Source organism: Pteropus alecto, unplaced genomic scaffold, assembly GCF_000325575.1.
Source record: "Pteropus alecto unplaced genomic scaffold, ASM32557v1 scaffold86, whole genome shotgun sequence".
Taxonomy (NCBI): domain Eukaryota; kingdom Metazoa; phylum Chordata; class Mammalia; order Chiroptera; family Pteropodidae; genus Pteropus; species Pteropus alecto.
Window position 1 is genome coordinate 21,615,902 of NW_006442109.1, and position 24,844 is coordinate 21,640,745.

General features: G+C 36.4%; 1 protein-coding gene across 1 annotated transcript in view; it reads left to right on the top strand.

The window, feature by feature from the left end:
* ATP8B4 (ATPase phospholipid transporting 8B4 (putative)) overlaps positions 1–24,844 on the top strand; it is a 145,363-nt gene that overhangs the window by 46,298 nt on the left and 74,221 nt on the right. Inside the window, 5 exon segments of the mRNA XM_025038751.1 lie at positions 8,191–8,349; positions 16,485–16,573; positions 19,185–19,381; positions 24,803–24,841; positions 24,843–24,844. The exon segment at positions 24,843–24,844 is cut by the window's right edge and continues 156 nt beyond it. Of these exon segments, the coding sequence (XP_024894519.1) occupies positions 8,191–8,349; positions 16,485–16,573; positions 19,185–19,381; positions 24,803–24,841; positions 24,843–24,844 (486 nt within the window).

Consider the following 24,844-nt stretch of genomic DNA (forward strand, 5'->3'; position numbering starts at 1 on the left):
AATCTTTGGGGCCTTCCTGCCGCTGCTCAATGGTCTCTTGCTTTACGCACTTGTGTGCCTGGTTTTGAATATCATTATTTCCATACAGATTGGTTTTATTTATTAACAAATCTTTATAAGTTTGAGACTATCTTCCAAAATGTTTTCCTTAGAGTTCTCTAAAGGAAAATGTGGACGAGGATCCCATGAATTAAAGCACAGGCAACTTTACATTATAAAGTGTCTCCAGTGCACCGTTTAGAGCTTATATTGCTTATGCTCTGCATTTACTTGTAAACTCCATCTGGATTCTGTTAATATTTTAATCTCTCTTAAAAGAGTGCTGTTATAACAAATGTTTATAGAAAAAAATATTCCTCCAGTTTGAGATTTAAGTCAGGGAAATAGCCAGGAAACTTTGAATGGCTCAAGAAATATTTTGATTAGATTAAAACAAATTACACATTTTCTACTAAGTAATTTTTTCAATGAAATTTTACTGTTATGTGAATCCAAGAAAAGTAAATTGTGTTCATAAATTAAAATTCTTGCTTAAAATACCTCATAGAATATTTATGGAGTCCTAAAAGGTCAACCTACATATAATTTACCATTATTCATTTCTTTTTTTGCCAGAATTGTACCCTTACACCTCTGTCAATCTAAGAGGAGGTAAAAATTCATGATTTTTAGTTTTTCCTTACCATCAAAAAACAGAAAATGATTATTATAATTACCCAGTTCACTTTCTTTTATAGGTATTGGCCAAGATAGCTTACGCTATGATTCAGTTATAGACAACCCTGAAATTTTAGTGATATAAATAGTAAAAGTTTATTTCTTACTCATGTCACATTCTGATGCAGATTGAGTGGCTTTCTCCATTTTGTAGCCATGGTGCCTAGACTAATGGTCTCTAACATCAGCAGATCAAAGTAAAGAAGAGATGAAAGAGACAAGCTAACTTTTAATTGCCTCTTCCTCTCACATTTTATTGGCCAGCATGAGTCACATGGGCCTGACCTAACTGCGAGGGAGCCTGAGAAATAATAAGTACGAATATTTGTTGAGTGCTGTCACTACCACACCCTTCAAGAACTCTGACTGTAGGTCAATACCAGGATAGCTTATAAAGGGTCAGGCTGGAGTAGGTGGATTTCTTGCATGGACCACAGGAACAGGGCCAAGAATCCTCCTTCTCGACATGACTCCTCATCTCTCAATTCCCCCTACCCGGCTCTACCTTATCTTCTTATAGCACTTACTACCATCTGATGTACACTTTAACGTATTTATTTTCTAAGTTTATTTTTTATTGTCCATCTCTACTGCTGCAAATGTAGCCACACAAGAATCTTTGTTTTGCTCACTGGTTCCTAGAACGAAGTCTAGCACATAGTAAGTGCTCAATAAATATTTGCTGAATGAGTGAATAAATGGTCCCAAATGCCAGAGAGTTGGGGGTAAGTTACCATCAGCCCCCAGAAAGAAGTAGGAGAGCTAAAGAAGGGCCTAAAGTAAAAAGATTGGGAATGAAGTATGAAATGATAGGATGTGGAGAAAGCTTCCAAATGGGGCCTTGTAGGACAAAGCTAGAGTGCTGGGTCCTCTCCTATGAGGTGGTTTTACAATGCCTTTACTTCAAAATCCTCCCCCCAAACACAATTTAACACAGAAGCCCAAATTTAAACCAATACAAGCAGTGTTGCTCAGGCTGCAGCAAGAAAACACTTCCTCATCTAAAACATCATCATCTAATTTCTTTTAAAAGATGAAGTATCCTGAAAGGTTAAAGGACTTGCTTATATATAAAATAGTCTCTTTTCAAACTTCATGGACTTTATTTTTAAAATGCAGTAATAATCATGACTTACTAGGCGTAGCCTGAATTTGCTTCACACAGCATAGGTAACTCACCAAATCTCTGACATATAATTGTTAAAGGCAACACAGACCTCTCTTTTCTATCATTTATACTTTAACTGTGGCCATGTTTCAGAGGACAGATAATGCCAAATGCATGAGGCCCGTACACTTCTGGGTTAAAATCTAGGTTTCTGCTAAATTTGCTTTTTCATTCTTAAATCTTGGGTCGAATTTCAGTCTACCTTAACATTTTAGGCAATATAATATTTTATAGGTTTAGCCTTATTAAAATCTGTTTTTTTTTTTTTTTTTGGTTTGTTTGTTTCAAGAATGCATCTGAAGAGTGAATAGAAGGATTAAGGGGAAATAAATTAGATACAACATACGAATTAGGTGTCCCGTTAGTAGCCAAATGTAAAGATCACGAGGGTGATGCAAGATGTTGTGTGAAAAGACTGACAGTTGAGATAGTTAACAAACCCTAAATCCTTCCCACAATTCTCCTGCTTTCCTAGAGCCTTCCACTTTCCTCTGTTCTTTTCTTTCTTAGCCTTAGTTTTCACTCTTAATTTCAATCTCTCCCTGCCTCTCTGACACACACATTGGCACACTGAACACTATGTACACACATTTCTCTAACTATCCCATTTCACCAGTTCTTTTCCCCTTCTTCCCTTTTTTCATTCTTTCTTATTATTCTCTCTCCATTTTCCTTTTCCACTTTTTATGTTACTTTATTTATTTTCTCTACCCACATTGTCTTTTTCTGTTTATCTATTTTTGTTTCATCACTCTCTCCATGTTAATTAGTTTAGTAAATCTATTTATTAAGTGCCTCTTAAGGACAAGACAAAATATGAAGTATGTGGAATTATAAAATAACTCCATATGTATTATCAAGCTTTTTTTGATCCTTTTACTGCCCCATTCTTTTCCTACTTCCTCTTTTTTGTCTCCTCTATTCATCTTTGTCATAAAGGAATATAAATAGATTTCAGGGTTTCCTTTGGTGATACAAAAAGACTACCTTGAGTCATGGGAATTAAAACCAGATATTGCATTCCTTTATTTAAATTAAAAAAGTTGATATCAGCTTGTGTACATTTGGAAATGGCCTGCCTAGCTATGGCAAGGTCACGTAGATGAGACAGACATATGAGGCACGCCTGTCTGTGCTAAGTATATCTTTTAGCTTGTGACTTCTGGGCAATTCTGGGTATGGCATTATTTTTGCTTCTAGTTACTGTGTGGTTTTTATTATGAGACTTGCCAAAATACTTTCTCTAGCACCAAACTACAGTGTTCTGTCTCTGTCTTATATCTTCTAAGTATCCGAAGACTCGAATGTCCTACTACTATCCTTAGAGAAATCTCCACTGAAACCTCCAAGCTGAGGACATCGAGGTCTACACTGAGATGGGTGGGGATTTAGGATATCACTTATAAGTCTCCCTGACTCCCCATTTTGGCACCTAAACCCAAGGACAGTGTTTTGCTGATGGCCTCGGTAGGCATGTCATAAGCTTTCATTTATTTTTTTCTTTCATTCATTTACTCAGTCACTTGTTGGTTCACTCAGTAAATTTATCTTTAACACAATGAAAAGGATTTGCTAAGGCTCAGAATACAGTGGTTAATAAGTTAGACCCAGGCCTTGCTTTCATAGAGCTTAGAACCCAGGGGAGAATACACTTAAACATGTGTTCATCCCCAAAGAAACTTTTAATTAGGTAAATGTCCTAAAGTTCTCAGAACCTAAACATGGTGCTGACACATGAATGTTTTTCACTATGTATCAGATACCATGCTAAGTAATTGCATACAGTCTTATTAAATCTTTATAGCCCTGAGAGGAAGAAATTATTATTAACTCCAATTTATGGGCAAGGAATCTGAGACCCAGATAAACCGACTAACTTTCCCAATGTCACATGTTTACTAAGCGGAGAAGCCAGAATATGAACCCAGGACAGCTGGCAAAGCTTATTCTACAAAGGGACACGAGAGGCTTTAAAGTATAAGGAGAAATGCAGCATTGGAGAATTGGCAGAATCAACGACCACTTAGCCACTGATAAGGCCAAGGTTAGGGTAGGGTAAGACATAAATTAGAAGAATACTCTAAACCTAATGGTACAAAATTAATCACCACAGATCAAGTCCATCCAGGGCTCAGATGACATCATATTTTTTTAAAAATAGCAATGTTCTTGATGATCTCGAATGTTAGGATCGAGAGTTTATAAAAGAGCTCACCAAACAGAAACCAGTACATGAAAGATAGAGTTAGGTTTATTTGACAAGTTCTTATAGAAATCTTTTATACATTTCAACATCAGAAAAAAATTGATATGTAGTCTGCTGAATTTTATAAGAAAAGATATATAACTTGATCTAATATAATAAGTATAAAAACACAGTGGGCCTTGATTTTTCATGTAAAAATCTTATGTGAATTGATAAGCGTTTACAAATAAGTAACTAGAAATCCTTGTCAATTATACATTTGTAAGCTGGACATTTTAATGCTTTGGGGAAAGCCCCAGTTGTAAATTGTCCAAATGTGTTTAAGAATCTTTTGCATATTGTTACTGACTGGACTGAGATCTGTTTTTTGCAACTTATGACAAGTTTACATATTTTGTACGACTGTTAATGCTGAGTTCTGAACTGAGGAAAGGTTGACTCTTTATTTCAGGTATTTTGTGATCCTTTCTAAAGAATAGCATGTGTGTAATTAAAACACAGAAACACAGGCATCTCTTTTGGGTTGAAAACAAAACAAAAAAGCTTGGTTATTATCTTGTGACTTTTTTGTTCTTACCTAACAGATAGGTTTCCCATTCACCTAGACAGAAGCACAGCCCAGAAACATAGCTGATGTGACTGCATGAGACACAAATTCCATGTAAAGACAGGAAGAATTACTTCCCTCTTTATTGCTGCTGTCGATGTGGTCATGAGGCTTGATGGCTGAAGAATCAAGAAACTTTAGAAAGCAGGAAGGAGACACTCCTTTTTCTAAGACAAAAATATTTATCACAATTATTAGGGCAACAATAGTGGATAATCTCCTAAATTCTGAGAGGCTCTCGGCTGGAGAAACTCTTGAACAGCAATAATGACATCTTATTTAATAAATAAATTCTCTTGTGGAAGAGTTACAATACAGATAATCATGAAATATTGCTAACAATTTACACAGAGAAATAAAGCCAACTTCTCTGGAAAATTATGGTGTACTGGATACTGAGCTCCATTCTCATGATAAACTACAGATTTCCATTTTCAAGTAAATAGTTTCTAGAGGTTATTAGGTTGCTAATTAATGAACAATTTGACTAAATTTAGAGTGCCGAGGAAGGTCCAGAATGAAATCTTGTGGATTTTGTTTAGAATGGGCTTAGAGCATTTCTGCGTGATTGTGAATTGTATGAATCACTACCTGCTTTTATGTATGTTCTCTTCAGAGGGGCAAACAAATGTGACTGGCTCATTTGGTTATATTTATACTTCATTATTGGCATGATTTTTTCCCCCAATTGTTTTATTGTCCATTAAAGATGACTTTGTGCTCTAGACATGTTTTCAGTGACTAACTATATGAGAACAATGCTGTTTTTCCTAAACAGTTTTCTCATCCATTGTCAAACTGTTTACTGCCTGTTACTCTTCTCTGATATTATTAGCAAAAGGAAGAAGGGTTCTAGAGTTTTCCCCTAGTCTTTATTTTGCTTTATGCCTGGAATATATTTTTGGTTGCTTTTAATGTGCTTTAAGGTTCCCATCTTTTTTTTTTTTCCCCAGTGTTCTCAGGTCTATTTGTATCCCCTTAGAGTTAGATTTAATCTAAGCCTTCCATTGTGACTAGGCTATTAGGTCTTCTAATCCCTTTATCATTATTACAATGGGAATATGCCCACTTTTTTTATTCATCTTAGATCTACTCTAATCCACCATCTGAAAGTGTTTCCATCCATCTCTACAACAAATATTAGTTAAGATCCTACTATGTGGGTAGTATGATAGGTTATGGAGATATAGAAGTAAATACAGTGCTCCCTTCAAAGGAACCTGTTCATCTCTTTCAGAAAGGGACAGAAAAGGAATTAGAAAGCTTGCATTTTGTGCTAACAGGGCTAAGAAAGGGGAAGCTGAGCACTCCTGAAGATAAAATATGTAGTTTGGCTTTGTTCCTACCATATCGTTTCGACCAGGTCCTGTATTTAGTACTTAAATCACTGGAACCATGCTCTTTGAGAAAGTCTGAATTGGGGCTTGCTCTCCAAACACCTCAGCAGAACCCCTTGATCTTACTGCCTGTTCCTGTCTAGAACCATGCCTCACGCCCTTAGTGTTAGGCCAGAAGTGGACGAGCCCTGGGGCCAGGGAGAAGCAAGCCTACGTGTTCAAGGCTGCATTTGCCTGCATGTCAGTCTTTGCTTGCTACAATAAAAATGTTCAAATGAGCCTGTTTTTTATATTCTTATTGGCAGGGACTGTGCATTATGTTGTTTTTGCCCAAAACACTTTTTTTTTGGCCAAATTTGAAGTCTGAAAAATTGAGTCTTGGGTCAAGAAACTGAAATAAGCTTTAAAGGTTGCTGTCAACTGTTATTTCATGTCAGTTTCGCCAGTGACACTCAAGTTTAGGTTCTACAAAATTTAGGAATGAAAATTATTGGTCAAAAAAAAAAGATACTAAATTCTTAGAATTTAGAAAAAGTTCTCTCCTTCCACAATGTAACTATCTAAACAGCTTGGGCCAGTTGAAATCAGTTTTAATTTACTTTTTAATATCAGTGATAGGCTGTAATGGGGGGAACAAAAATTCAGCCACTTCCTTGTATATAACAAGTGACTAGTACAGTTATTTAGCCTCATCCAAATCCTTGTGCCAGCACTCTCTCATTTAACGGTGAATGTCTGGGAAGATGCCAGTGAGTGCCTGAGTGGTGGGTATTTAGGAAGCACTTTTGTTATAAAGAAAGAGAGATGGAATTTGAAAAAGCAGTTCTGAGGCCTCAAGACATTCATTTCTTTCAGGGTTTTTTTTTTCATGCAATGTCTATTAATGTTAGTAATCTGGTAGATCAGAAGTGATGAGGCCCTGTGAAAACTGGCTGCTGTCACCTGTGTCTAAAAGTTTTAAAAGGGAAGCTATGGAAGCATGTTCTAAGTTCAGAAGGTGCTCATAGCAGTGTAATAATAGATAGGTTCTTTGCGCTGGGCTGGTCTCCTTTTCCTTCAATCGGTGCCGAAGACATGCCTCTCTTTTTATTTTCCAAATGCTATTTATTGTGTTCCAACCTACCATTTGGCTTCTGATTAAATAAATACATTTTTATCGTTTGCTAGAGAGAGACTTTTGTGTGTATTAATCTCCCCCTGATTCTGGCCGAACCCTGTTTGGATCTACCTACAGCCTCTTATCCTTCCTTGCTCCCTCCCTTGAAAGACTCCTTTCAAGTCTTTGTACTCATTACTTACAAAAATTTAAACCCCAATCGTTTGCGATGCAAATGTATTTTAATCTAATAGTTTTATTTTGTGATAGGATCCATAAAAGATTATTTCTGGTTTCTTTTTCTATCAAGAGAACCACCTCCTTGGAAGTGTACATTCTTATTGAAATAATGGAACGAATTGATTAATTGATTTGGAATGGGCATGGCCTTTGGTTTGGAATGGGCTTGGAATTAAAAAAACCCAAAAAACTAGAAACATCTTCAGGCCAGGTTGGGGCAAGTTATATGGTGCCTTTGAGAGTCCCCAGAACTCTGAATCTAATCAAGATAAGAAGCATAGAACAGCTGAAAGGAATCACACGCTTTCTCAGGCACACATAGCAAACAAAGCCCAGGTTTCTTGGGGGTGGAATATAGGCGAACCCTCAAAATTCTGATTATGAGACTAGAAAGACCCTATTAACTTTGGTTCTGAAACTGGAAGTATGCCATCTTAACCTGTGAGAAAGTTCACATTCAGTAAAAAAGATATGGAATAAGGAAAACTTTTAGGACAGTCCCTGCTTTATCTTTTCAAACTATAAATAGAGATAAGTGATTTTTTTTAAGGAAAAAAAATACCCCAGGGCTCTCGAGCTTTCTATTCTTACTTGGATAGTGCAGAAAGCTATGTTCAAAACTTTCAATGGATTTTCATCTCCTAGCTTATTTTCCCCAGCACAATCTTGTATGTGGAACACTCTGCTACCAAAAGAGAAGGTAAAATTTACTCTATATGAGAAGTAGGGTGGTAACCAAGTCCTGTGGGCTTCTAAAAAGAGATCAAGGTGAGTCATAAAGAGGCTTTTTATTATTATTATTTTTTTTTTATTTTTCAGGGATTGTTGTCTGTGAGGCACCTAACAACAAACTAGATAAATTCATGGGAGTCCTCTCTTGGAATGACAGCAAGCACTCCCTCGACAACAAGAAGATAATCCTGAGGGGCTGCGTCCTGAGAAACACCAGCTGGTGTTTTGGAATGGTTATTTTTGCAGGTACCGCTGACTGCCCAGGGTCAGCTACGGGGATCCCTTTCTGGTCATGGTCTGCGGCTCTCCAGATTGGACGAGCACAGTGCTTTTAGTACACCTGAGGTGCCATCCTGGGTTGACTGCAGAGTGCAGGGCACCAGGGGAAGACACCAATGCTCTGGAAATAGTTCGTGTGGTCCCATTGTGTGAGGAACTGACATCGGGTGCTTGAGCCTTAATTACTTGGTGGCTATCAGATACCTACTGTTTAATTTCTCTTTCTTTAACCCCATCTCAATCATTCCCATCATTGTGTGTGTTAATCAGCTTGACTTTAAGGTATAGAAGCAGTATGAAAGAAAGCCCCCTGCTCTGCTGTTAATTTTGTAGTTTATGAAGGTCAAATAATTCTTTTGGAAAGGTTTCTTGGAGATCCTGCAATCATTTCTGTTTATACTTTGAGACTTCTTCGACTGTTTGTCAATAGAATAACAGGTTCTGGAAAGACTGTGTGATGAAGGTGGTGTTAAAAGTCAGGGGAGGGAGGGGAGTTGCCTCTTACTCTTTTTGCTGACCATTTTTCGTTCTCTACTTTATGAGCCCAAGGTGACACTCCTTTGCTAAGGAAGCTTACAGTAGCACCATTTCCTAAAGCCACTCAAATTGTACTCATGGCTTCAATTGCCAGCCCTTTATTTTTAAAAATCCTGTTTATTGTGACACCAAATTAAGATGTGTTTTGGGTCCATTGACTATATGTGCAATCAAAAATGGAATGTTTTTCTTAACTGTCTTTCCTCAACAACAACAAAATGTTCATTAAAGACTTAGAAGGGTTCCAAACCTAGAAAAGTCCTCCCAATTCTTCCTAAATACTCTCAGCTGTTGGTGTTAGTAAGGCTTTTGCAGCTTGGGGCATTGCCATTGAAAGGACTTGGGAAATCCCTAGAAATGAGACAGTGTACGTGCTTTTATCTGGGAATGAATCTGGTTTTATAATTCATCAGATGCTTTCATTCTTTTTGTCAGGGAAATAAACCCATGATCATATATTTCTTTATTTGTGTTGTTCTTGCACTGAGAAAAAGAGAGCGAAGCCTATAAATTAAACTTCGTTTACCTTCCTACTTAATAAAGGGGAGACTTCTTGAAGGTCCTCTGATGGAAAGGACCCTCCTGATTTGCTCCCTGTCATCGCAGAAATGTGAGTGCTTCATCCTACGAGTGGGCTGTAGCCCAAAATTTTGTTTGCATTTGTGTGATCTTGTTTGGAAAGACTAATTCAGGACTATGGTTCAGTGAAGGCATGTTAAGCTAGGACAGCTGCTATGAGCCACTCAGGGGCCAAGTTTTTCTTCATAAGATTGGCTCTATGGAAAAATTCTCCTACATTGAAAGAAGTGGGGTGATAAATTGAAATGATCTCCCTCTAAGGCAGTAAAACAGAAAGTTCACAGAATTTGGATTGGACAGATCTGGGTTCAGATTTGTTTACCAGCTGTAGGATGCTAAGCCTCGATTTCTTAAACTTCGTAAGCTTTAGTTTCTCTGCTGCAAATGGGGATAATAATAAGTACATCAGACAGTCATTGTGAAAGCTCAGTGAGACAATGCACATGGAAGGGGATGCTTGACAAATGTTATTTTCCTCCTTTCCCTGCTTCTCCTTTCTTTCAGCATCAATTCAGAATGCATTGCCTGCTCCATACACTGAGATGTGGGTATTGCTCTTTGGATCTTGGCAAGGGGAAATGGGGGAACATCCTCTTCTTTTATGATGTAGTCTGATTTTTGGCAGGGAACCTTCATGAGGCAGATATTTGTAAAGCAGAGCATGCCTCCATTGACTTTAGTCTGGGCACAAACGTTAATAGAAAGCTTAACTGGAATGTTGGCAGGCGGAGGAATGGTTGGTTTCATCAGTGTCAAAGCTGAACGGATCATGTCTCAGAAGCCTTAAGTCTTGAGACATCTAATTTGGGGAACTAGTTCTAGGTGAATAGCTAGATCTTATGGAAGTTATTCAAAATGAATTATTAACTATTCTTTCTGTATTATTACTGTAATTATACCTGCCATTGAGGATTGTACAAGAAATATAGATGAGACAGACATGGTTTACTTTACAAATCTATAATTTATGAGGGTCTAATAGCAGCCAGGCCATGCCTCCCTGGTTAAAGACTTTTCTTTTATGCTCAAGAGAGGAGAAAGCCTTATTTCTGAGAGTAAAGCCTTATCCATTTGAGGAGACTCCACTCCACATGGGAGTCAGCACTGGTGCACAGTAGGTTTTTGTGCTGGATGTCTTTATTTGCCCCTCCAGATCTACCGTCACCCTTTTCCACTCTTCTCTCTGACCTGGGAGGCTGACTTGCATGGTTTACACTAATAGATTTCCTTGAACTTAGGCTTTTAGTTGGGATCCCTGGGAAGAGATCAAAGGGAGAAAGAACACTGAGATCGAAGTATTTATTCTTCCAGACTGCCTTCTGTATAATCATTTCAGGCTAGCTGGGTCCCTCAACATAAAGTCACTCTTCCTTTAAAGGCTACAAACTCTACATACCTCTAGGGTCCAGTAAGCACTCTCTCCCCTCATTCCTCCCTTCTGGCTTACGTGGAAATGTCTCGATTGCTACTAAGTCCTTGGTTATTGCATTAACCTTTTGCCTCCCCTATACTCCCATGTTCACTTTTTAGAGTCCCTTTATAAATAAACCTTCCCTCAATTATCCTTGCTCAATGTGTCATCTATTTCCTGTTTGGACTCTGAATGAGTCATAGTCTTAAATATACGTCAATTGAATGAGTCAGTGAATTAGTGAGTTAATGGACTATTTCATATAGTTTTTAAAATAACAGTTAAGAGCTTTAGAGGTAGCTATATCTGGGTTCAAATTCTGGCTCTGATACCTACTAGACAAGAAATCTCAGTCAAGTTACTTAAGCCTCAGGTTCATTATTAGTAAACTAAGGATAATAGTACGTAATTTATTGGCTTGTTTTAGGAATTAGCTGAGATAATAATTGAAAAGCACATACGTACATTGCCTAAAACATAGCAGATGATTAATAAATTAATGAGTTCATTAAACAATTATTTACTGAGTGCCTACTACGTGTCAAGGACTATGCTAATTACTCATTTGTGATTATGAATGTGAATAAAACAAATACAGTTCCTTCACTTACATGATTTTGAGTCTGGTAGGAGACAAGAGACATTAATCTCCAATAATTGTAGTAATAAATATATAATTTCAAACTGAGATAAGTGCTCTAAAAAAAAGAATGTGGCCTCACAAGAGTATATAATGCAGGACTGTGAAGAGAAAAAGCAAGTTAGCTAAAGGGCACATTATGGACAAAGGACCTGTGGCAGGAATGATGATAGTGAGGTTAAAAAAAAACTTAAGCAGGCCAGTATGGAGAGTGGAGAGCATGGAGGATAGAGATAGACATGTGTCTGGAGACATACATAGGGCCTGGGCCATGTAGGATCTTGCGGTCTGCATCAGGAATTTTGGTCTTGATCCTAAGAGCATTGGAAAGCCATTGCAAGTTTTCAAACAGATGGTATGTGTTTATGTGTTAAATTTGAAAGGTTCACTCTTGACTACAGTGTTTGTAAAGTTGGTAAATAGCAGGTCCTGGAAAGAATGTATAATTGGGGAGGATAAAAAAGGCATAGATGATAGAGGCTCTGTTTATCCCTCTGGTGACCAAATCAAAGTTGTGATGGAAACAAGGAGCAAACAGCGAGGAAAAATTGCCTGGGATCTAGATGAACAAGCCATACAACTAGGGATAAATCCAATAAATCACCCTGTAATGGCAGGTAGGATGGGGCAAGGAAGTGGGGCTGCCCGGTCTCTAGCAGCTGAGTGAGATGGAGGCAGTGGCAGCGGCAGACGCCCCTTAAAGAGGCTGTGTCTGTGAGCGGATTTTCGCGGTGACAGAAGTGCTCACTCGGAGCACCAGTGCCCATTCAGCTGTGTGCAGGGGGTACCAGGGAATTACAGGGAAACATTGTCAGAGTGAGGACCAAAGCGAGACTCGCTCTGTACAGAAGTGCCAGTGGTATCCATTGTTCCCTGTTGAGCCCTCACCCCTCCCAGTGCGTGGACACAGTGCTGCCATAACCGAGTCATCATCAAACTAGATAACAGGTCGCTCTGCCCAGAGGATTCTCTGAAACCCCACCTCCCCTAACTGGTGGCCCCACCCAAGCCACATCCAGGTATATTCTCAGTGAGTCAGGTGCTCCTTGCTGAACAGTGCTTGGACTTACACTGGAGGCAGCTGGCCTCGATTTCTGGTGTGGCCTTGTGAGGCAAGTATAAGCACAGTGTCTGTGGATTGCTTGCTGAATTTTAACAGGTGGCACTGGAGGGGCAGAGCTTGAGCTAAATTTGGCCTGCAGCTGAACCCCTCTTAGGACTGTGCCATGGGACACCTACTTCACAAATCCACACTACTAAGACTGGGAGACTTAAGAGCTTTGCTTAGTACTTAGAAATAGACATAGAAAGGCAGCCAAAATAGGAAGACAAAGAAGCAGAAACTATATGAGAGAACAGAACAGAGATCCAGATATAATGGAGTCAAGTAATCTAACAAATGTAGAGTTCAAAATACTGGTTATAAGGAGGCTCAATGAACTTTTGGGAATTGTAGATAAATTCTGTGAGAACTTCAACAAAGAGATAAAAAACATAAAAATGGAAATTGAAATTGAAATTATAAAAAGGAACCAGTCTGAAATGAAGAATACATGATCTGAGATGAGAAGTATATTAAATGGAATAAACAAAGGAATAAACAAAGTGAATAAAGAAGAGGATCAAATGCCTTATCTAGAAGACAGGAAAGCTAAGGACACTCAATTAGAATGGCAAGAAAAAAGATGCCAAGACTATGAAAATAATTTAAGGAGCATATGGGACACTATTAAAGGTCAAAATGCCCATCTGATCGGAGTACCCAAACGAAAACAAGATGTTGAACAGCTATTTGAAGAAATAATGATGAAAAATTTCCCTAACCTGGTGAAGGAAATGGACATACAACCCCAGAAAGCTCAGAGAACCCCCAAAACCAGGAATCCAAAGAGGCCCATGCCAAGACACATCATAATTAAAATGCCAAAGGTTAAATACAAAGAAAGAATATTAAAAGCAGCAAGAGAAAAGCAGATAATTACCTACAAGGGAACACCCATAAGACTGGCAGCTGATTTCTCAAAAGAAACTATGCAGGACAGAAAGGCTACAATCAAGAATAATTTATCCAGCAAGCTATCATTTAGAGTCGAAGGACAGATAAAGATCTTCCCAGACAAGCCAGTATTACAGGAAATGTTGGAGGGACTTCTTTAAGAAGAAAAAGCATGTATCAAAAACAGGAATAAAGAATGGTAACAACTACATTCCTATCAATAAGTACCTCAAATGAAAAAGAATTAAGCGCTCCGACTAAAAGATAGAGTGGCTGAAAGGATAAGAAAACAAGACCCTCACATGCTGCCTACAAGAGACTCACTTCAGATTAAAAGACACAGACTAAAAGGAAGAGGATAGAAAAAGATATTGCTTTGATGGACCTAGAAGGTATTTAAGTCAGACAGAGAAAGATAAACAATTTATGATTTCACTTATATGTGGAATCTAAGAAATAAAAAGAACAAACTAATCAAAAACAGACAATTTGGTGATGGACAGAGGGGAGGGAGAGTTGGGGGGCCAGGAGAATGGGGTGAAGGGTTAAAGAAGTACAAATTAATAGCTGACGGATGGTCACAGGGATGGGGAGCATGGCATAGGGAATGTATTTAGCATTAATATGTTAGCTAGATAGAGGGTCAGGAGAGGGAGGGATCAATTGGGGGATCGTTTTATGAACTACATAGATGTCTAACCAATGTACTGTATACTTGAAACATTAAAATAAATAAATTAAAAAAGAATGTATGATTGTGGTGGGGAAGGAGGAAATATATTGATTAGATTTGGGAGCAGAGTGGATACAGGGAAACAAAATTACTAGGCTTTTATTATAGTCCATTTGAGAGATTATGGGACTTTGGATTAGAGTGGGAGTCATGGAGATAGACTAGACTTCTAGGTTTCTCCCAGCTTTCACAACTGGATGAATGATGGTGCCTGAAATAAAGAACACTGGAATATAGAGGATAGAGCTGGACATATGCCTGAAGATCACAAGTTAGACTAGACAAGGACCACTGGGGTCAGAAGTGGGGGAGTGCTTAGGCAGATTCATATGAAAATGTCATATAGGCAATTAAAGATATAGATTTAAATATATGCATTTTTAGAGCTCAGAGGGGCAATCTGAGCTAGATATATACATTTGGCCTATAGTTGGTAATTGGAGTTGTGGTCTTAGATGAGACTGCCCACGGAAGGTAGATCGAGAAAGAAGAAAAGATGGCCTATGCCTGAGTCTTAATGAATCTCAATATTTCATGGCTGCATAGAGAGGAGTGGGCATCATAGAAGACAAAGAGGGAGCTACCAAAGAGGTAGGAGGAAAAGCAGAAGAACATCGAAACACAGAAGTTAAGGGAAGCGTGTGTTTCAAAAGGATGGAATAGACAACAGTGTCATAGGCTGCTGAGAGAGCAAAGAAGGTATGAAGAATATTGATGATAACATCAGTTTTGTTTAGGTAAAGTGATTGGCCTAGAAACTAGGTGGAGTAATGAATAGGAGATGAGGAAATAAGAGCTACTGAGTAGAGAAAATTCTTTCAAGAGAACAGTGGCTATAAGGGAAAGAAGAGATGTGTATATCAACATCTGTGGATATATTTAAATAAATGCTTAAAAATCCATTAAGTAGATACTTTGCTAGTCTGTGTGTGTATGTAGGCCCAAGAAATGTAAATTTTTAACACAAAACTGCTCTGTCAATATTTCAGCTTTTAGCAATCACAAACTTTGTTTGCCCTTTGCGATCTTTACTATAGATGAAATATTTCCCACCCTCAATGCCCATATGAATTTAATAAACAATTCTGAGAAAATGTGGGTGGCCTTCTTTACACTGCAGTGGCTGAGAATAGGACATTAGGGTACAATTTCTAACTCAAGACAGCAAATTATTCTGAGACTCAATATTTGCTTAAATTTGTCTTTAATGTAAATGGAAGTCTTTAAGGATGTTCCCATTCTTCCCTGACTTGTAGAATGGCGTAAAATTTCATGTGTGCCTCTCTTCTCTCCTTTCTTTCATTTCCCCTGTCTTCCTATATTAAATGGCTGCATGAATTGATAATAATCATGGGAAGATGATGTGGAGAGGGAACACTAGAGAAGTCATATAATCAAAACTCAATTGCTTCTACTTAGCGTCTTCTTTGTCCACGAGGAATTTCCTTAGCAATATACTCTAATATTCTCCTCTGTTAACCATCACATATTCTACTTCTAAAGCAGTTAATAATATTAGAATTCCTTGAACAACACACTTAGTAAATATATCATGAGATAATATATTTATTTACCTAAAGTAAATCGAACATAAGATTTAAGACAATTCTTGCCCTTACATAAAATATATATTATATACACAGTATGTAATACACAATAAAGGATTAAATTACTTGCTCATGTACTGTTTGGAGTTATTCTGGTTTTTCCATTAAAGGTACCTAAAATCTTTTTGAGAAACAGATCCAGAATTTGATTTCTTATTTTAACTTTCCATTTTTAACTTTAGTGTTCTGATTTATGTTTATTACTGCATTCTTTTTAACATTTCCAAATTATTCCTTACTTTGTGATTTAATTATTTTTAACTGCTTCACACTGTAAGCATATCTGTACACAGATTATTGAAAAATAGCATTTCTTAAACCTTTCAGCTACAAGTTCTGTTTGGATTTATCCTGTTCAAAGGAGACCAACTCTCCTACGGTTTCCAGAGTTGTTGTTAAGCCACCAGTTGAGAATTATATACAACTTAGTAAAGGCTTTTGCTTGCTCTTAGTAAAAGTTGAATTACTTTGAAAACTATATTCTTTTCTTTTCAGGAATATTTGATACCAGTGGGAATTCCTCCTACTCTACCACTTCCTCCTCATCATTATGTAATCATTTCAAAGTTGTTATTAAAAATTTTTTTTTTCTTTTGCAGGTCCTGACACTAAACTAATGCAGAACAGTGGTAAGACAAAATTTAAAAGGACAAGCATTGATAGATTGATGAATACTCTAGTACTATGGGTAAGTTATATAACAAAGTTAGGTAATATCATTAGTCATTGTTACCTTAATATATTTCTCATGTTTTGCTAGGAATTCTTTCAGAGGTCTGTGTTCGCCTAGTGTAGTTTATATTTGGGAATTTTGCATTTTGTGTCCAGTTATAAGGCTCTCTACTTTCCAGATTATGATTTCTCAACCATGAGTAGAATTTCTTATGAAAGGTAGGTTGGTGCTTATGGAGACTTCACGGACTTGCAAGTTCTCCATATTCCAACACTTTGTTTTTGAAAAATAAAACATAATTTTTAAGGTAGTTTGGTCTTTCTGCTGTCTTACCTTTGCTCATATCCTTTCTACATAGCTTATGGGCAAGGCCAACTTCATGGTTATATGACCTGTACAGTTAAATAGGGTCCACACTCTGAAAGACTTCAAATTTGTTATTGATCTTCTGTTGCTATGCAGAAATTATTTTGATAAACTTCGAACAAGGGGGGAGTCACACATATTTTGCACTGGGCCCTGAAAATTATGTAGCCATTTTTGCTTTTGAATCCTCTGAGACCTGTCACAGTTCTCCTTCATGAAAGCTTCTAAACTTCCTAGTCCATGATTACTCTTTCCTCTGATAATTTTTTCTCCTCTGAATTTTTTGAAATTATTTCTTCTATCACCCATTTATCAAAACCAGTTAGGTATTCTTTGCATCCTACCCTATCATCAGTTAGTCTATTGCTACCTCAAGCTATGGATCTGATTGTTATCTGATTTTTCATGTAATGTTGTTTGCCTCCTTATTTAGGGGTTATATTTGAGGACATTGACTTTGAAATATGAATACAATGATTTTGAACCATATTTCCCTACCTGCCCCATCACAGACTCGCAAACAATTATAAAATCTGAGCTCAATAGCTATAGCTATATCTCTATCTATCTATCTATCTATCTATCTATCTATCTATCTATCTATCTATCATCATCGTCTATCTATCTAATTGATATGTAATAGTGGATAAGGAAAGATGAAAATGAACTCTTGTTTGGGTACAAAATAGTGTCCAGGCTCATTGTTTTACTTTCAGTATCACACTGAAACCCAAGCTTTTCTTCTTCTATACCTGTCTTTTTGAGACAGAGTCCGTGGGGCCAAGGGAACATGCCCAGAAGGAGTCTGTACCCCCCTCTCAGAATTCCCAATTTAAATATAGCCCTGAGCCAGTTCTAGGGTTTGCATGGAGATTGTATATCTATCCACTACAGAGTAAAATTAATGGTTATAAAGCAGGGACTGTCTCAAGTTTTCATACTAGATAATTGGATGATCCATTGGGGAATTAGAAGCCGAGTCTATCTTTAAATTCAGGCATTTAGTACCAAGTATCACCAATTTTAGTGTTCTTAAAGAAATTCAGTAGACTTAATTTGTAATTTCAGCCATTGAAAGAAAGAGAATGCTGTGTGATACAGGTACCACATTGATGGAATTTCAGGGATTCACAGTTCTACTTTTCTCTAATAGATTGTTTTCTAATATACTTTAAATCAGCTTTCCCTAAACTCTGTCTTTTTATTTGTCTATTTTGTTCTCCTAATGTGCCTATTATGAGAGAAAAAAGCAGAGAGCAGTCCCAGAACATCTGAATATTCTTTATTGGAGGAGAAAGGAAATAGGAGAGACATACATTCCTATTTCCAAGCCCTACTCCTTCCTTAACAGTGGCTGGTCTCAGCTTATATCACAGTGTGGCGCTTAGCAGAGTAAAGTCCCCTGAACGCCATGTTTAGCTCAAGTCTCACCATGTTTACTGACTTTGTGTCCTTCCTTTTTAAAGCTGGAATTTCAGGCTCACAAGGGACTGACCGTGCTGTCTTTCTAGTTGCTATACCTCCAAAATGTCTGCTTTGCTAGTATTAATATTAATATCAATGTAAGGGTCAGCTAATTTTCAGATCGTTTCCTACTTTTTTTTTCTTTTCTCAAAAGGAAGGCATATGTCATGAATTTTTTAAATTAATTTTTATCTTTCTTGTTGACCTTGAGCAAGTATCGCACAGCTAGATCCATAGCCAAGAGACTTGACTAGTCTGAGACAGTTCTTCATCACTGATATTTTCTTTCTTTGGTTTTTGTGTGATCATATAACTTATCATTTAAACAGGATATTTTTGAAGGTGGAAGGGTGAACATTATTAATATCATACCTGGAAAATAGATATAAACTGGAGCTGACCAGGGCACATCAAGACATATATTTACTTAGGCCACTTAAACATATGCGCTCGTTATGAATCAAGGATGTAAAATTATTAGCTTTGTACTGTGGACAAGTTAGATAATTTTCCTGTGTTTTCATTTTATTTTGTTTTGTTTTGACCAGTCAAGTGTAAAAGGATTGTTCCTATTTCAGAATTAATGAGAGAATTGAGAAAATGTATGTAAAATAGCTGAGTTCCTAACATAATAATGTTAAATTTTACTCATTTGATTAATGATAAATAAGAAGAGCTTTATATAACCTGCCTTTTAAATGACAGTTTCTTGGAGTTAGAAGTGTAATTATACTGCGTCGATATGACTAATTTTGGGTTCAAGTTAAGCTTAACCAGACTTCTATTCTCATTTCAGATATTTGGGTTTCTGGTGTGCCTGGGCATTATTCTTGGAACAGGAAATTCAATCTGGGAGAGTCAAGTTGGGGACCAATTCAGAATGTTCCTTTTCTGGAATGAAAGAGAGAAGAACCCTGTATTCTCAGGATTCTTAACATTCTGGTCATATATTATTATTCTCAATACAGTTGTACCCATTTCATTATATGTGAGGTAAGATGAGAGTTTATACTTTAATGAAACCATTTCATCAAAAGCCTTTGTTTTGCATAATCGTTCTGTTCGTTTTAAAACTATGACCGTGAGATAGATGCCTTGCTTTGCTTATGATCTGCCACATCTGTTACAAATGAGGCAGCTAAGCTGTTTAATCTGTTTAACTTTTACATTTTCAAATTACAATAAATGCATTTTCTTTTCTTCATGATTTTATTCATTTTCTCAGGAATGTTTTTCTTTGGAATATATGTACTGTAATATAATTTCATGCAGCCCGGTCAATTAGAATTTGGTTGATGTTGGGTAGTAAATAAAGAATATTTGAAGATATCTATGGCAATGTTGCCTCCCTGCCACTAGTCTGGCTCCAGATGTATGGGTTCAGATCCTATTCTACACTTATTAGCACCACAATTTTGGGCAAGTTACCTTACCTTTTAGTGCCTCAGTTTTCTTATTTTAAAAGTAGAGAAAATGATAGTTCTACTTAATAAGATTGTATGAGGATTAAATAAACATGTAATGCTCTTAGAAGAATGCCTGATACATTATAAGAGCACAATGAATATTGATTTTTTCTGTTAGTATTTTTAACTACAGATGAGTACACTACATGAAGGAGCTGTGCGTGCGCACATGTGTGTGCATGTACACGTGTGTTTGATAAGACTTAGAAATTGGACCTGAGACATTCTTGATCCTAATCCTACTGAGACTGAGCCAGACTGTCCCAGAGATGCTGGAGCCAAGTTGAGACTTGGTTGTTTGACTTTACTCATCACCAGTATTTTAACAATACACAAAATCACCAGCTCTAAATCTCTACTAATTTTTATGAGCTTCTTTTTCTCTCTTTCTAAAATTCTAGCTGTTATGAAGCAAAGGGAGTTTAATGTACAAAATCCATCCTTGTTTTGGATAGCGGTCAGGAAACTAAAATGTCAAGTTGTGGGAAATTGACTTGAAGTAGTGGCATGTGGCCACAACACCACAAATTGCTTTGAGCTTTCTGGAACTGTGGTCAGAGTGGGCTCTATTTAAACTGTATCCTACTGATTCCAAGGACCTCTCATGCTTGTATCTAATTATAAAGTCTGTAGTAAATCCTGTTCTTTGCCAGAACAGCTATGGTCAACTTTTATAGCTTTCCTTTTATGTCCTAAATGAATAATAAATGCTCATAGTGGCTTATCATCAGTACATGTGCAGTTACATATGTCCTCATGAAGGAAGTATATTCTGTACACACTCTTTAAAGTACATTGGCATTTTTCATTTATTGATATGAAAGGTTGGTTTTTTAGAGACCAAGGCTAGATTCCTAGGTTAGCATTCCTTTTTCTTCTAATGTGTCCTCTGCAGTGGTGGAAAGAAAATCTGTTTGGAATAGTTCAAACCCAGGTTCTAGTCTTGGCATTGCCACTAATAGCTATGTGACTTGAGAGAAATTACTTGGCTTCTCTGTGCCTTGGTTTTTCTGTCAAATATATGCTTCTCAGTAAAATGAGGGGATTAAAATAGTTGTTTTCTGAATTTCTTCCTGCTCCAAATAATACCAACTTACCTTTAGATCATATTTTGTATTTTATATAAAGTGCTTTTACATATTTTATCTCATTTATGGATCTTAACACTCTTATGAAGTAGTTATTGCTGAACTTTCTTCACAAATGAGATGATTTACTCAGGATCACAGAGCTGGTTAGGTACATAACCAAGATCCAAACTTGAGTCTACTGACATGTGGCACAGTGTTTTTCCCTCTATGCCTAAGCTGTGTATTATTTATTAATCAGTGAAGATATCAAGAGGGAAAAAAAAAAGAGGCTGGAATTCTCTATCTGTTGGTGAGGTGTGGTATTGATGAAGATAAACGTCAGCCTTTTTCTCACCAGATAAGAAGAGTGTTTCTGATCTCAACTTGGGGGAAACAGCATTCTGAGGTATTTCAGGTGCTCAGTCCTAAAGACTGAGATCTAGGAAAAGAGAATTCCCAGGTATCTCTGTTTGGAGATATAAAGACCTTCTACAGGAGATTCCATTAAACTTTTGAATAGGTATTAAGAATAAATTAGTGCCATATGTCACTTTAGAATAAAAGTGCAAAATTTACTTTGAATGGTTAACAATTCTCTGTGAGCAAAGGATGTTGATTTTGGTAGGATATTTCTATGTTACCAACTTGTTTAACTGTAGTGTTAAAATATACCCAGCTACAGATTTTTAATACATGATCTTAAAAAATGCAGCTGTTGTACTCCTAAGGAAATAGCTTTTTTTTTTTTTTCCTCCCAAAGCAACAAAACTCATTTCCATGTTGCTTGTTTTGCTACGGAATGGGGGTTGTCATGAGCCCTGCTCTTTGAGCGTTCAGGCAGAAAACGCTGAGCAGCTTGATTATGCTAACCCTGAACACTTGTCTCTTTTTGTTATAAAACAAAGGGTTGAAGCTTTCACTGTGACTCCTTTAAATCCTCTTTTCCCAAACAAAAAGGATACCCTTCCTCTCTACAGACTATTTTAAGGTCTAAGAATTCAAACTAATTTAGAATACTTCCATTGGCTTGTACTGCAACATGGAAGGATCAGATTCTGTTCCATTTATTTTGCTTTGAGTTTTCAGGGAGCTACTTTACTTTCAGGTAAATGAAAGCTTCAAGTGATTTCTATAGTTATCTACATAACGTCATTCTTATGGCATTCTTAAGGTCAGGTCTGCATTGGCTTTACCAAATACTTGAATTCTATTCTTGGCTCTGTAGCTAAATGTTTGTGTGATCCAGATTTAGTCACTTAACCTCTGTAGGTCTTAATGTCCTTATTGATGAAATTAGGGAATAGAGGGCCAAGATTCATTCATGTGACACTGACTGACTACCTATGAAAGGTAAAGCACTGTGCCTGATCCACATGTACTAATGCTTTTTGAAGGATGGAATAAGGAAAACAAAGCTGAATTAGAACAACTACCAAGGAACTTACAAGGAAGTGTGTGTGGAGGGGGTGGATACAGAGGAGTAAATCATAACAGGACAATTATAAATAAATACATCCAGAGTACGACATTTATTTTTATATCTTATGATTCTACAAAGTCACAGTGTGATTTTTTGTTTAGGTGATAAAAGATGTTACCATTTATAATGATTAGAGGATGAACTGACGCCACACCACTTAAATAGATATGTCATATATTTATAGAACTAGAACAATAGAATTTAACACCCAGAAAGCAATTGGGTGCTATCTTTTGTCTTCAAGGAGGCATGTTCAGAGCTAGCATAACAGGCCGCTGCCAGCTTTCTCAGTTTACAACTGAGAAAACCAAGGCTTAATTTCCATTAAGATCAGAAATAAGCTATGGATCCTTGCTATTACCATTCCTATTTTGTGCTATTCTAGGTGTCCTTTATACTAAGACATGCAACTGAAATATTAATGAACAAAATGAGACCTTAAACTGAAACTTAAATAAACCTATTAGAAAGGAAAAGCATAGACAATGCAATTATAAACCTGGAAAATTCAAAAGAATGATGCCGTAAAACTCTTAGTAAAATAATTCACTTAAATGTCTGATTTTGTCACATAATCATATTTTTAATATTAAAAAAGCTTTTAATATTAAAAAGCTTTGCTTTAAGCCAATAACAGTTTTAAAAATTATTCCATCAATAAAAAGTATAACGTCCAGGAACAACTCTATCAAGCTATGCTGTGGAACTATGTGAAAAAACAAAGCAAAACAAGACTAAACTAAAACTCTTTACCAATAAAGGTACTTTTCAAAATTGAATACTTGGAAAGATTTATCCTTTTTGAAATTGTTTTCAAATAATTAAGAGTTTAACATAGACTTAATAAAAATATCAAATAATTTTTGTGAGGAAGCTAATACATTGATTCTAAAGTTTATTTAGATGAATATGTTGATTTTAGATGAAGAATAAGTGATTACAGCTAAGAATTTTTGAAAAAAAAGTAAATATGGTTTTCTTATGTCTTCCCAGGTATTGCCAAATTTTCTAAAGCTACATAGTGAAATTAAGAGATGCATTAAGTGACATATTAAGGAACAAAATTAAAATCCCTAAAATAGATTCTAGTGAGGAAAATATTTCATGTGTGACATGAAGCAGCCCAACACAATAGGGGAAAGAATTCATTGTTCAACAAATAATAATGAAAAACTTTTTGCTGGCAAAAATTAAAATTAGCTCTTCATATGTACATCATACTTCAAGAAATTCTAATTGTGATAAAGAATTAAATGTAGAAAAAAAATCAATAAAGAATTAGAAAAATAATATAGATATCCGTATACGTAATCTCAGCATAGGGAAGGCCTATATAAGCAAAACTCCCTGAACAGAATCTATAAACAGGAACTATAAACTATGGATAATGATCAATTACAAAGAAGAAACTTCTGTAGCCAAAAATAGTGAAAACAAAATTAAATAATAAGTTAGGTGGCATATTTAAATAAATTATATATGTAATATGTATATATTATATATAGTTCTTAAATAAGAAATGTACAAATATCTGAATAGGAAAAATAAAATAGGCAATTAACACAATTAAATAATTCTGAGAAGAAATACAACTGGCCAATAAAATTTGGAAAAAAATGTTCCACTCTCCGATAAAAAAAGAAATGCAGTAAACAGTAATAAAATGCATTCGACTTGGCAAATAATTTTAATAATCTAATGGTAAAAACTAGCATTGTTATAACCTTTTTGGAAAATGATTTGGTCTTATGTATGACAAAGATCGAAAAAGTTTATGCCTTTGGCTACAGAAATTCCATTTCCAAAGTTAGAAAGTGATTAATCACCACCAGATCACGAGACAATGCTCTTGTCCTGGTAATTGGGCAGAGTAATAATGACAACACACCCCTGTTTTCATTCAATGTCTATTATAGTTTTCTCTGTGCTTCATGGAGATACTACTTTCTACCTCTTTTGGGAAAGTGAAGCCACATCAAACAATGTATTGGAAAGTAAGTCTGCAACACATTTTTTTAGATCAGACCTCTGACGAGCATCTTTAATAACAGTTTCTCCTAAGAGATAAGAGAGATGCCAATTTATATGCTACGTAAGAAATCTTCTCCGCTGGGCCTGTTTAATGTAAATAGAGAACTATGGAACAGTCCCTAAGTTTTTATGCAAAGCCAGCCTATTGTTCCATGGTGCTGCAAAGAAATTACAGGATTGTTTATAAACAGGCTCTGCTGAGATGCTTCTGAAAGGTGACTGGGCCTAGGATTTGAGCATCAAATTTTTCTTCTGAACTCTGAAGACTGGCAGACTTCTTAATTTGGCAAAGCTTTGATGTTTTGAAACTGATGAAATGTTTTGTTTTGGTTTTTGTTTTTTTTTTTTCCATTTTAATCGATGAAAGTGTGGAAGTAATTCGTCTGGGACATAGTTATTTTATAAACTG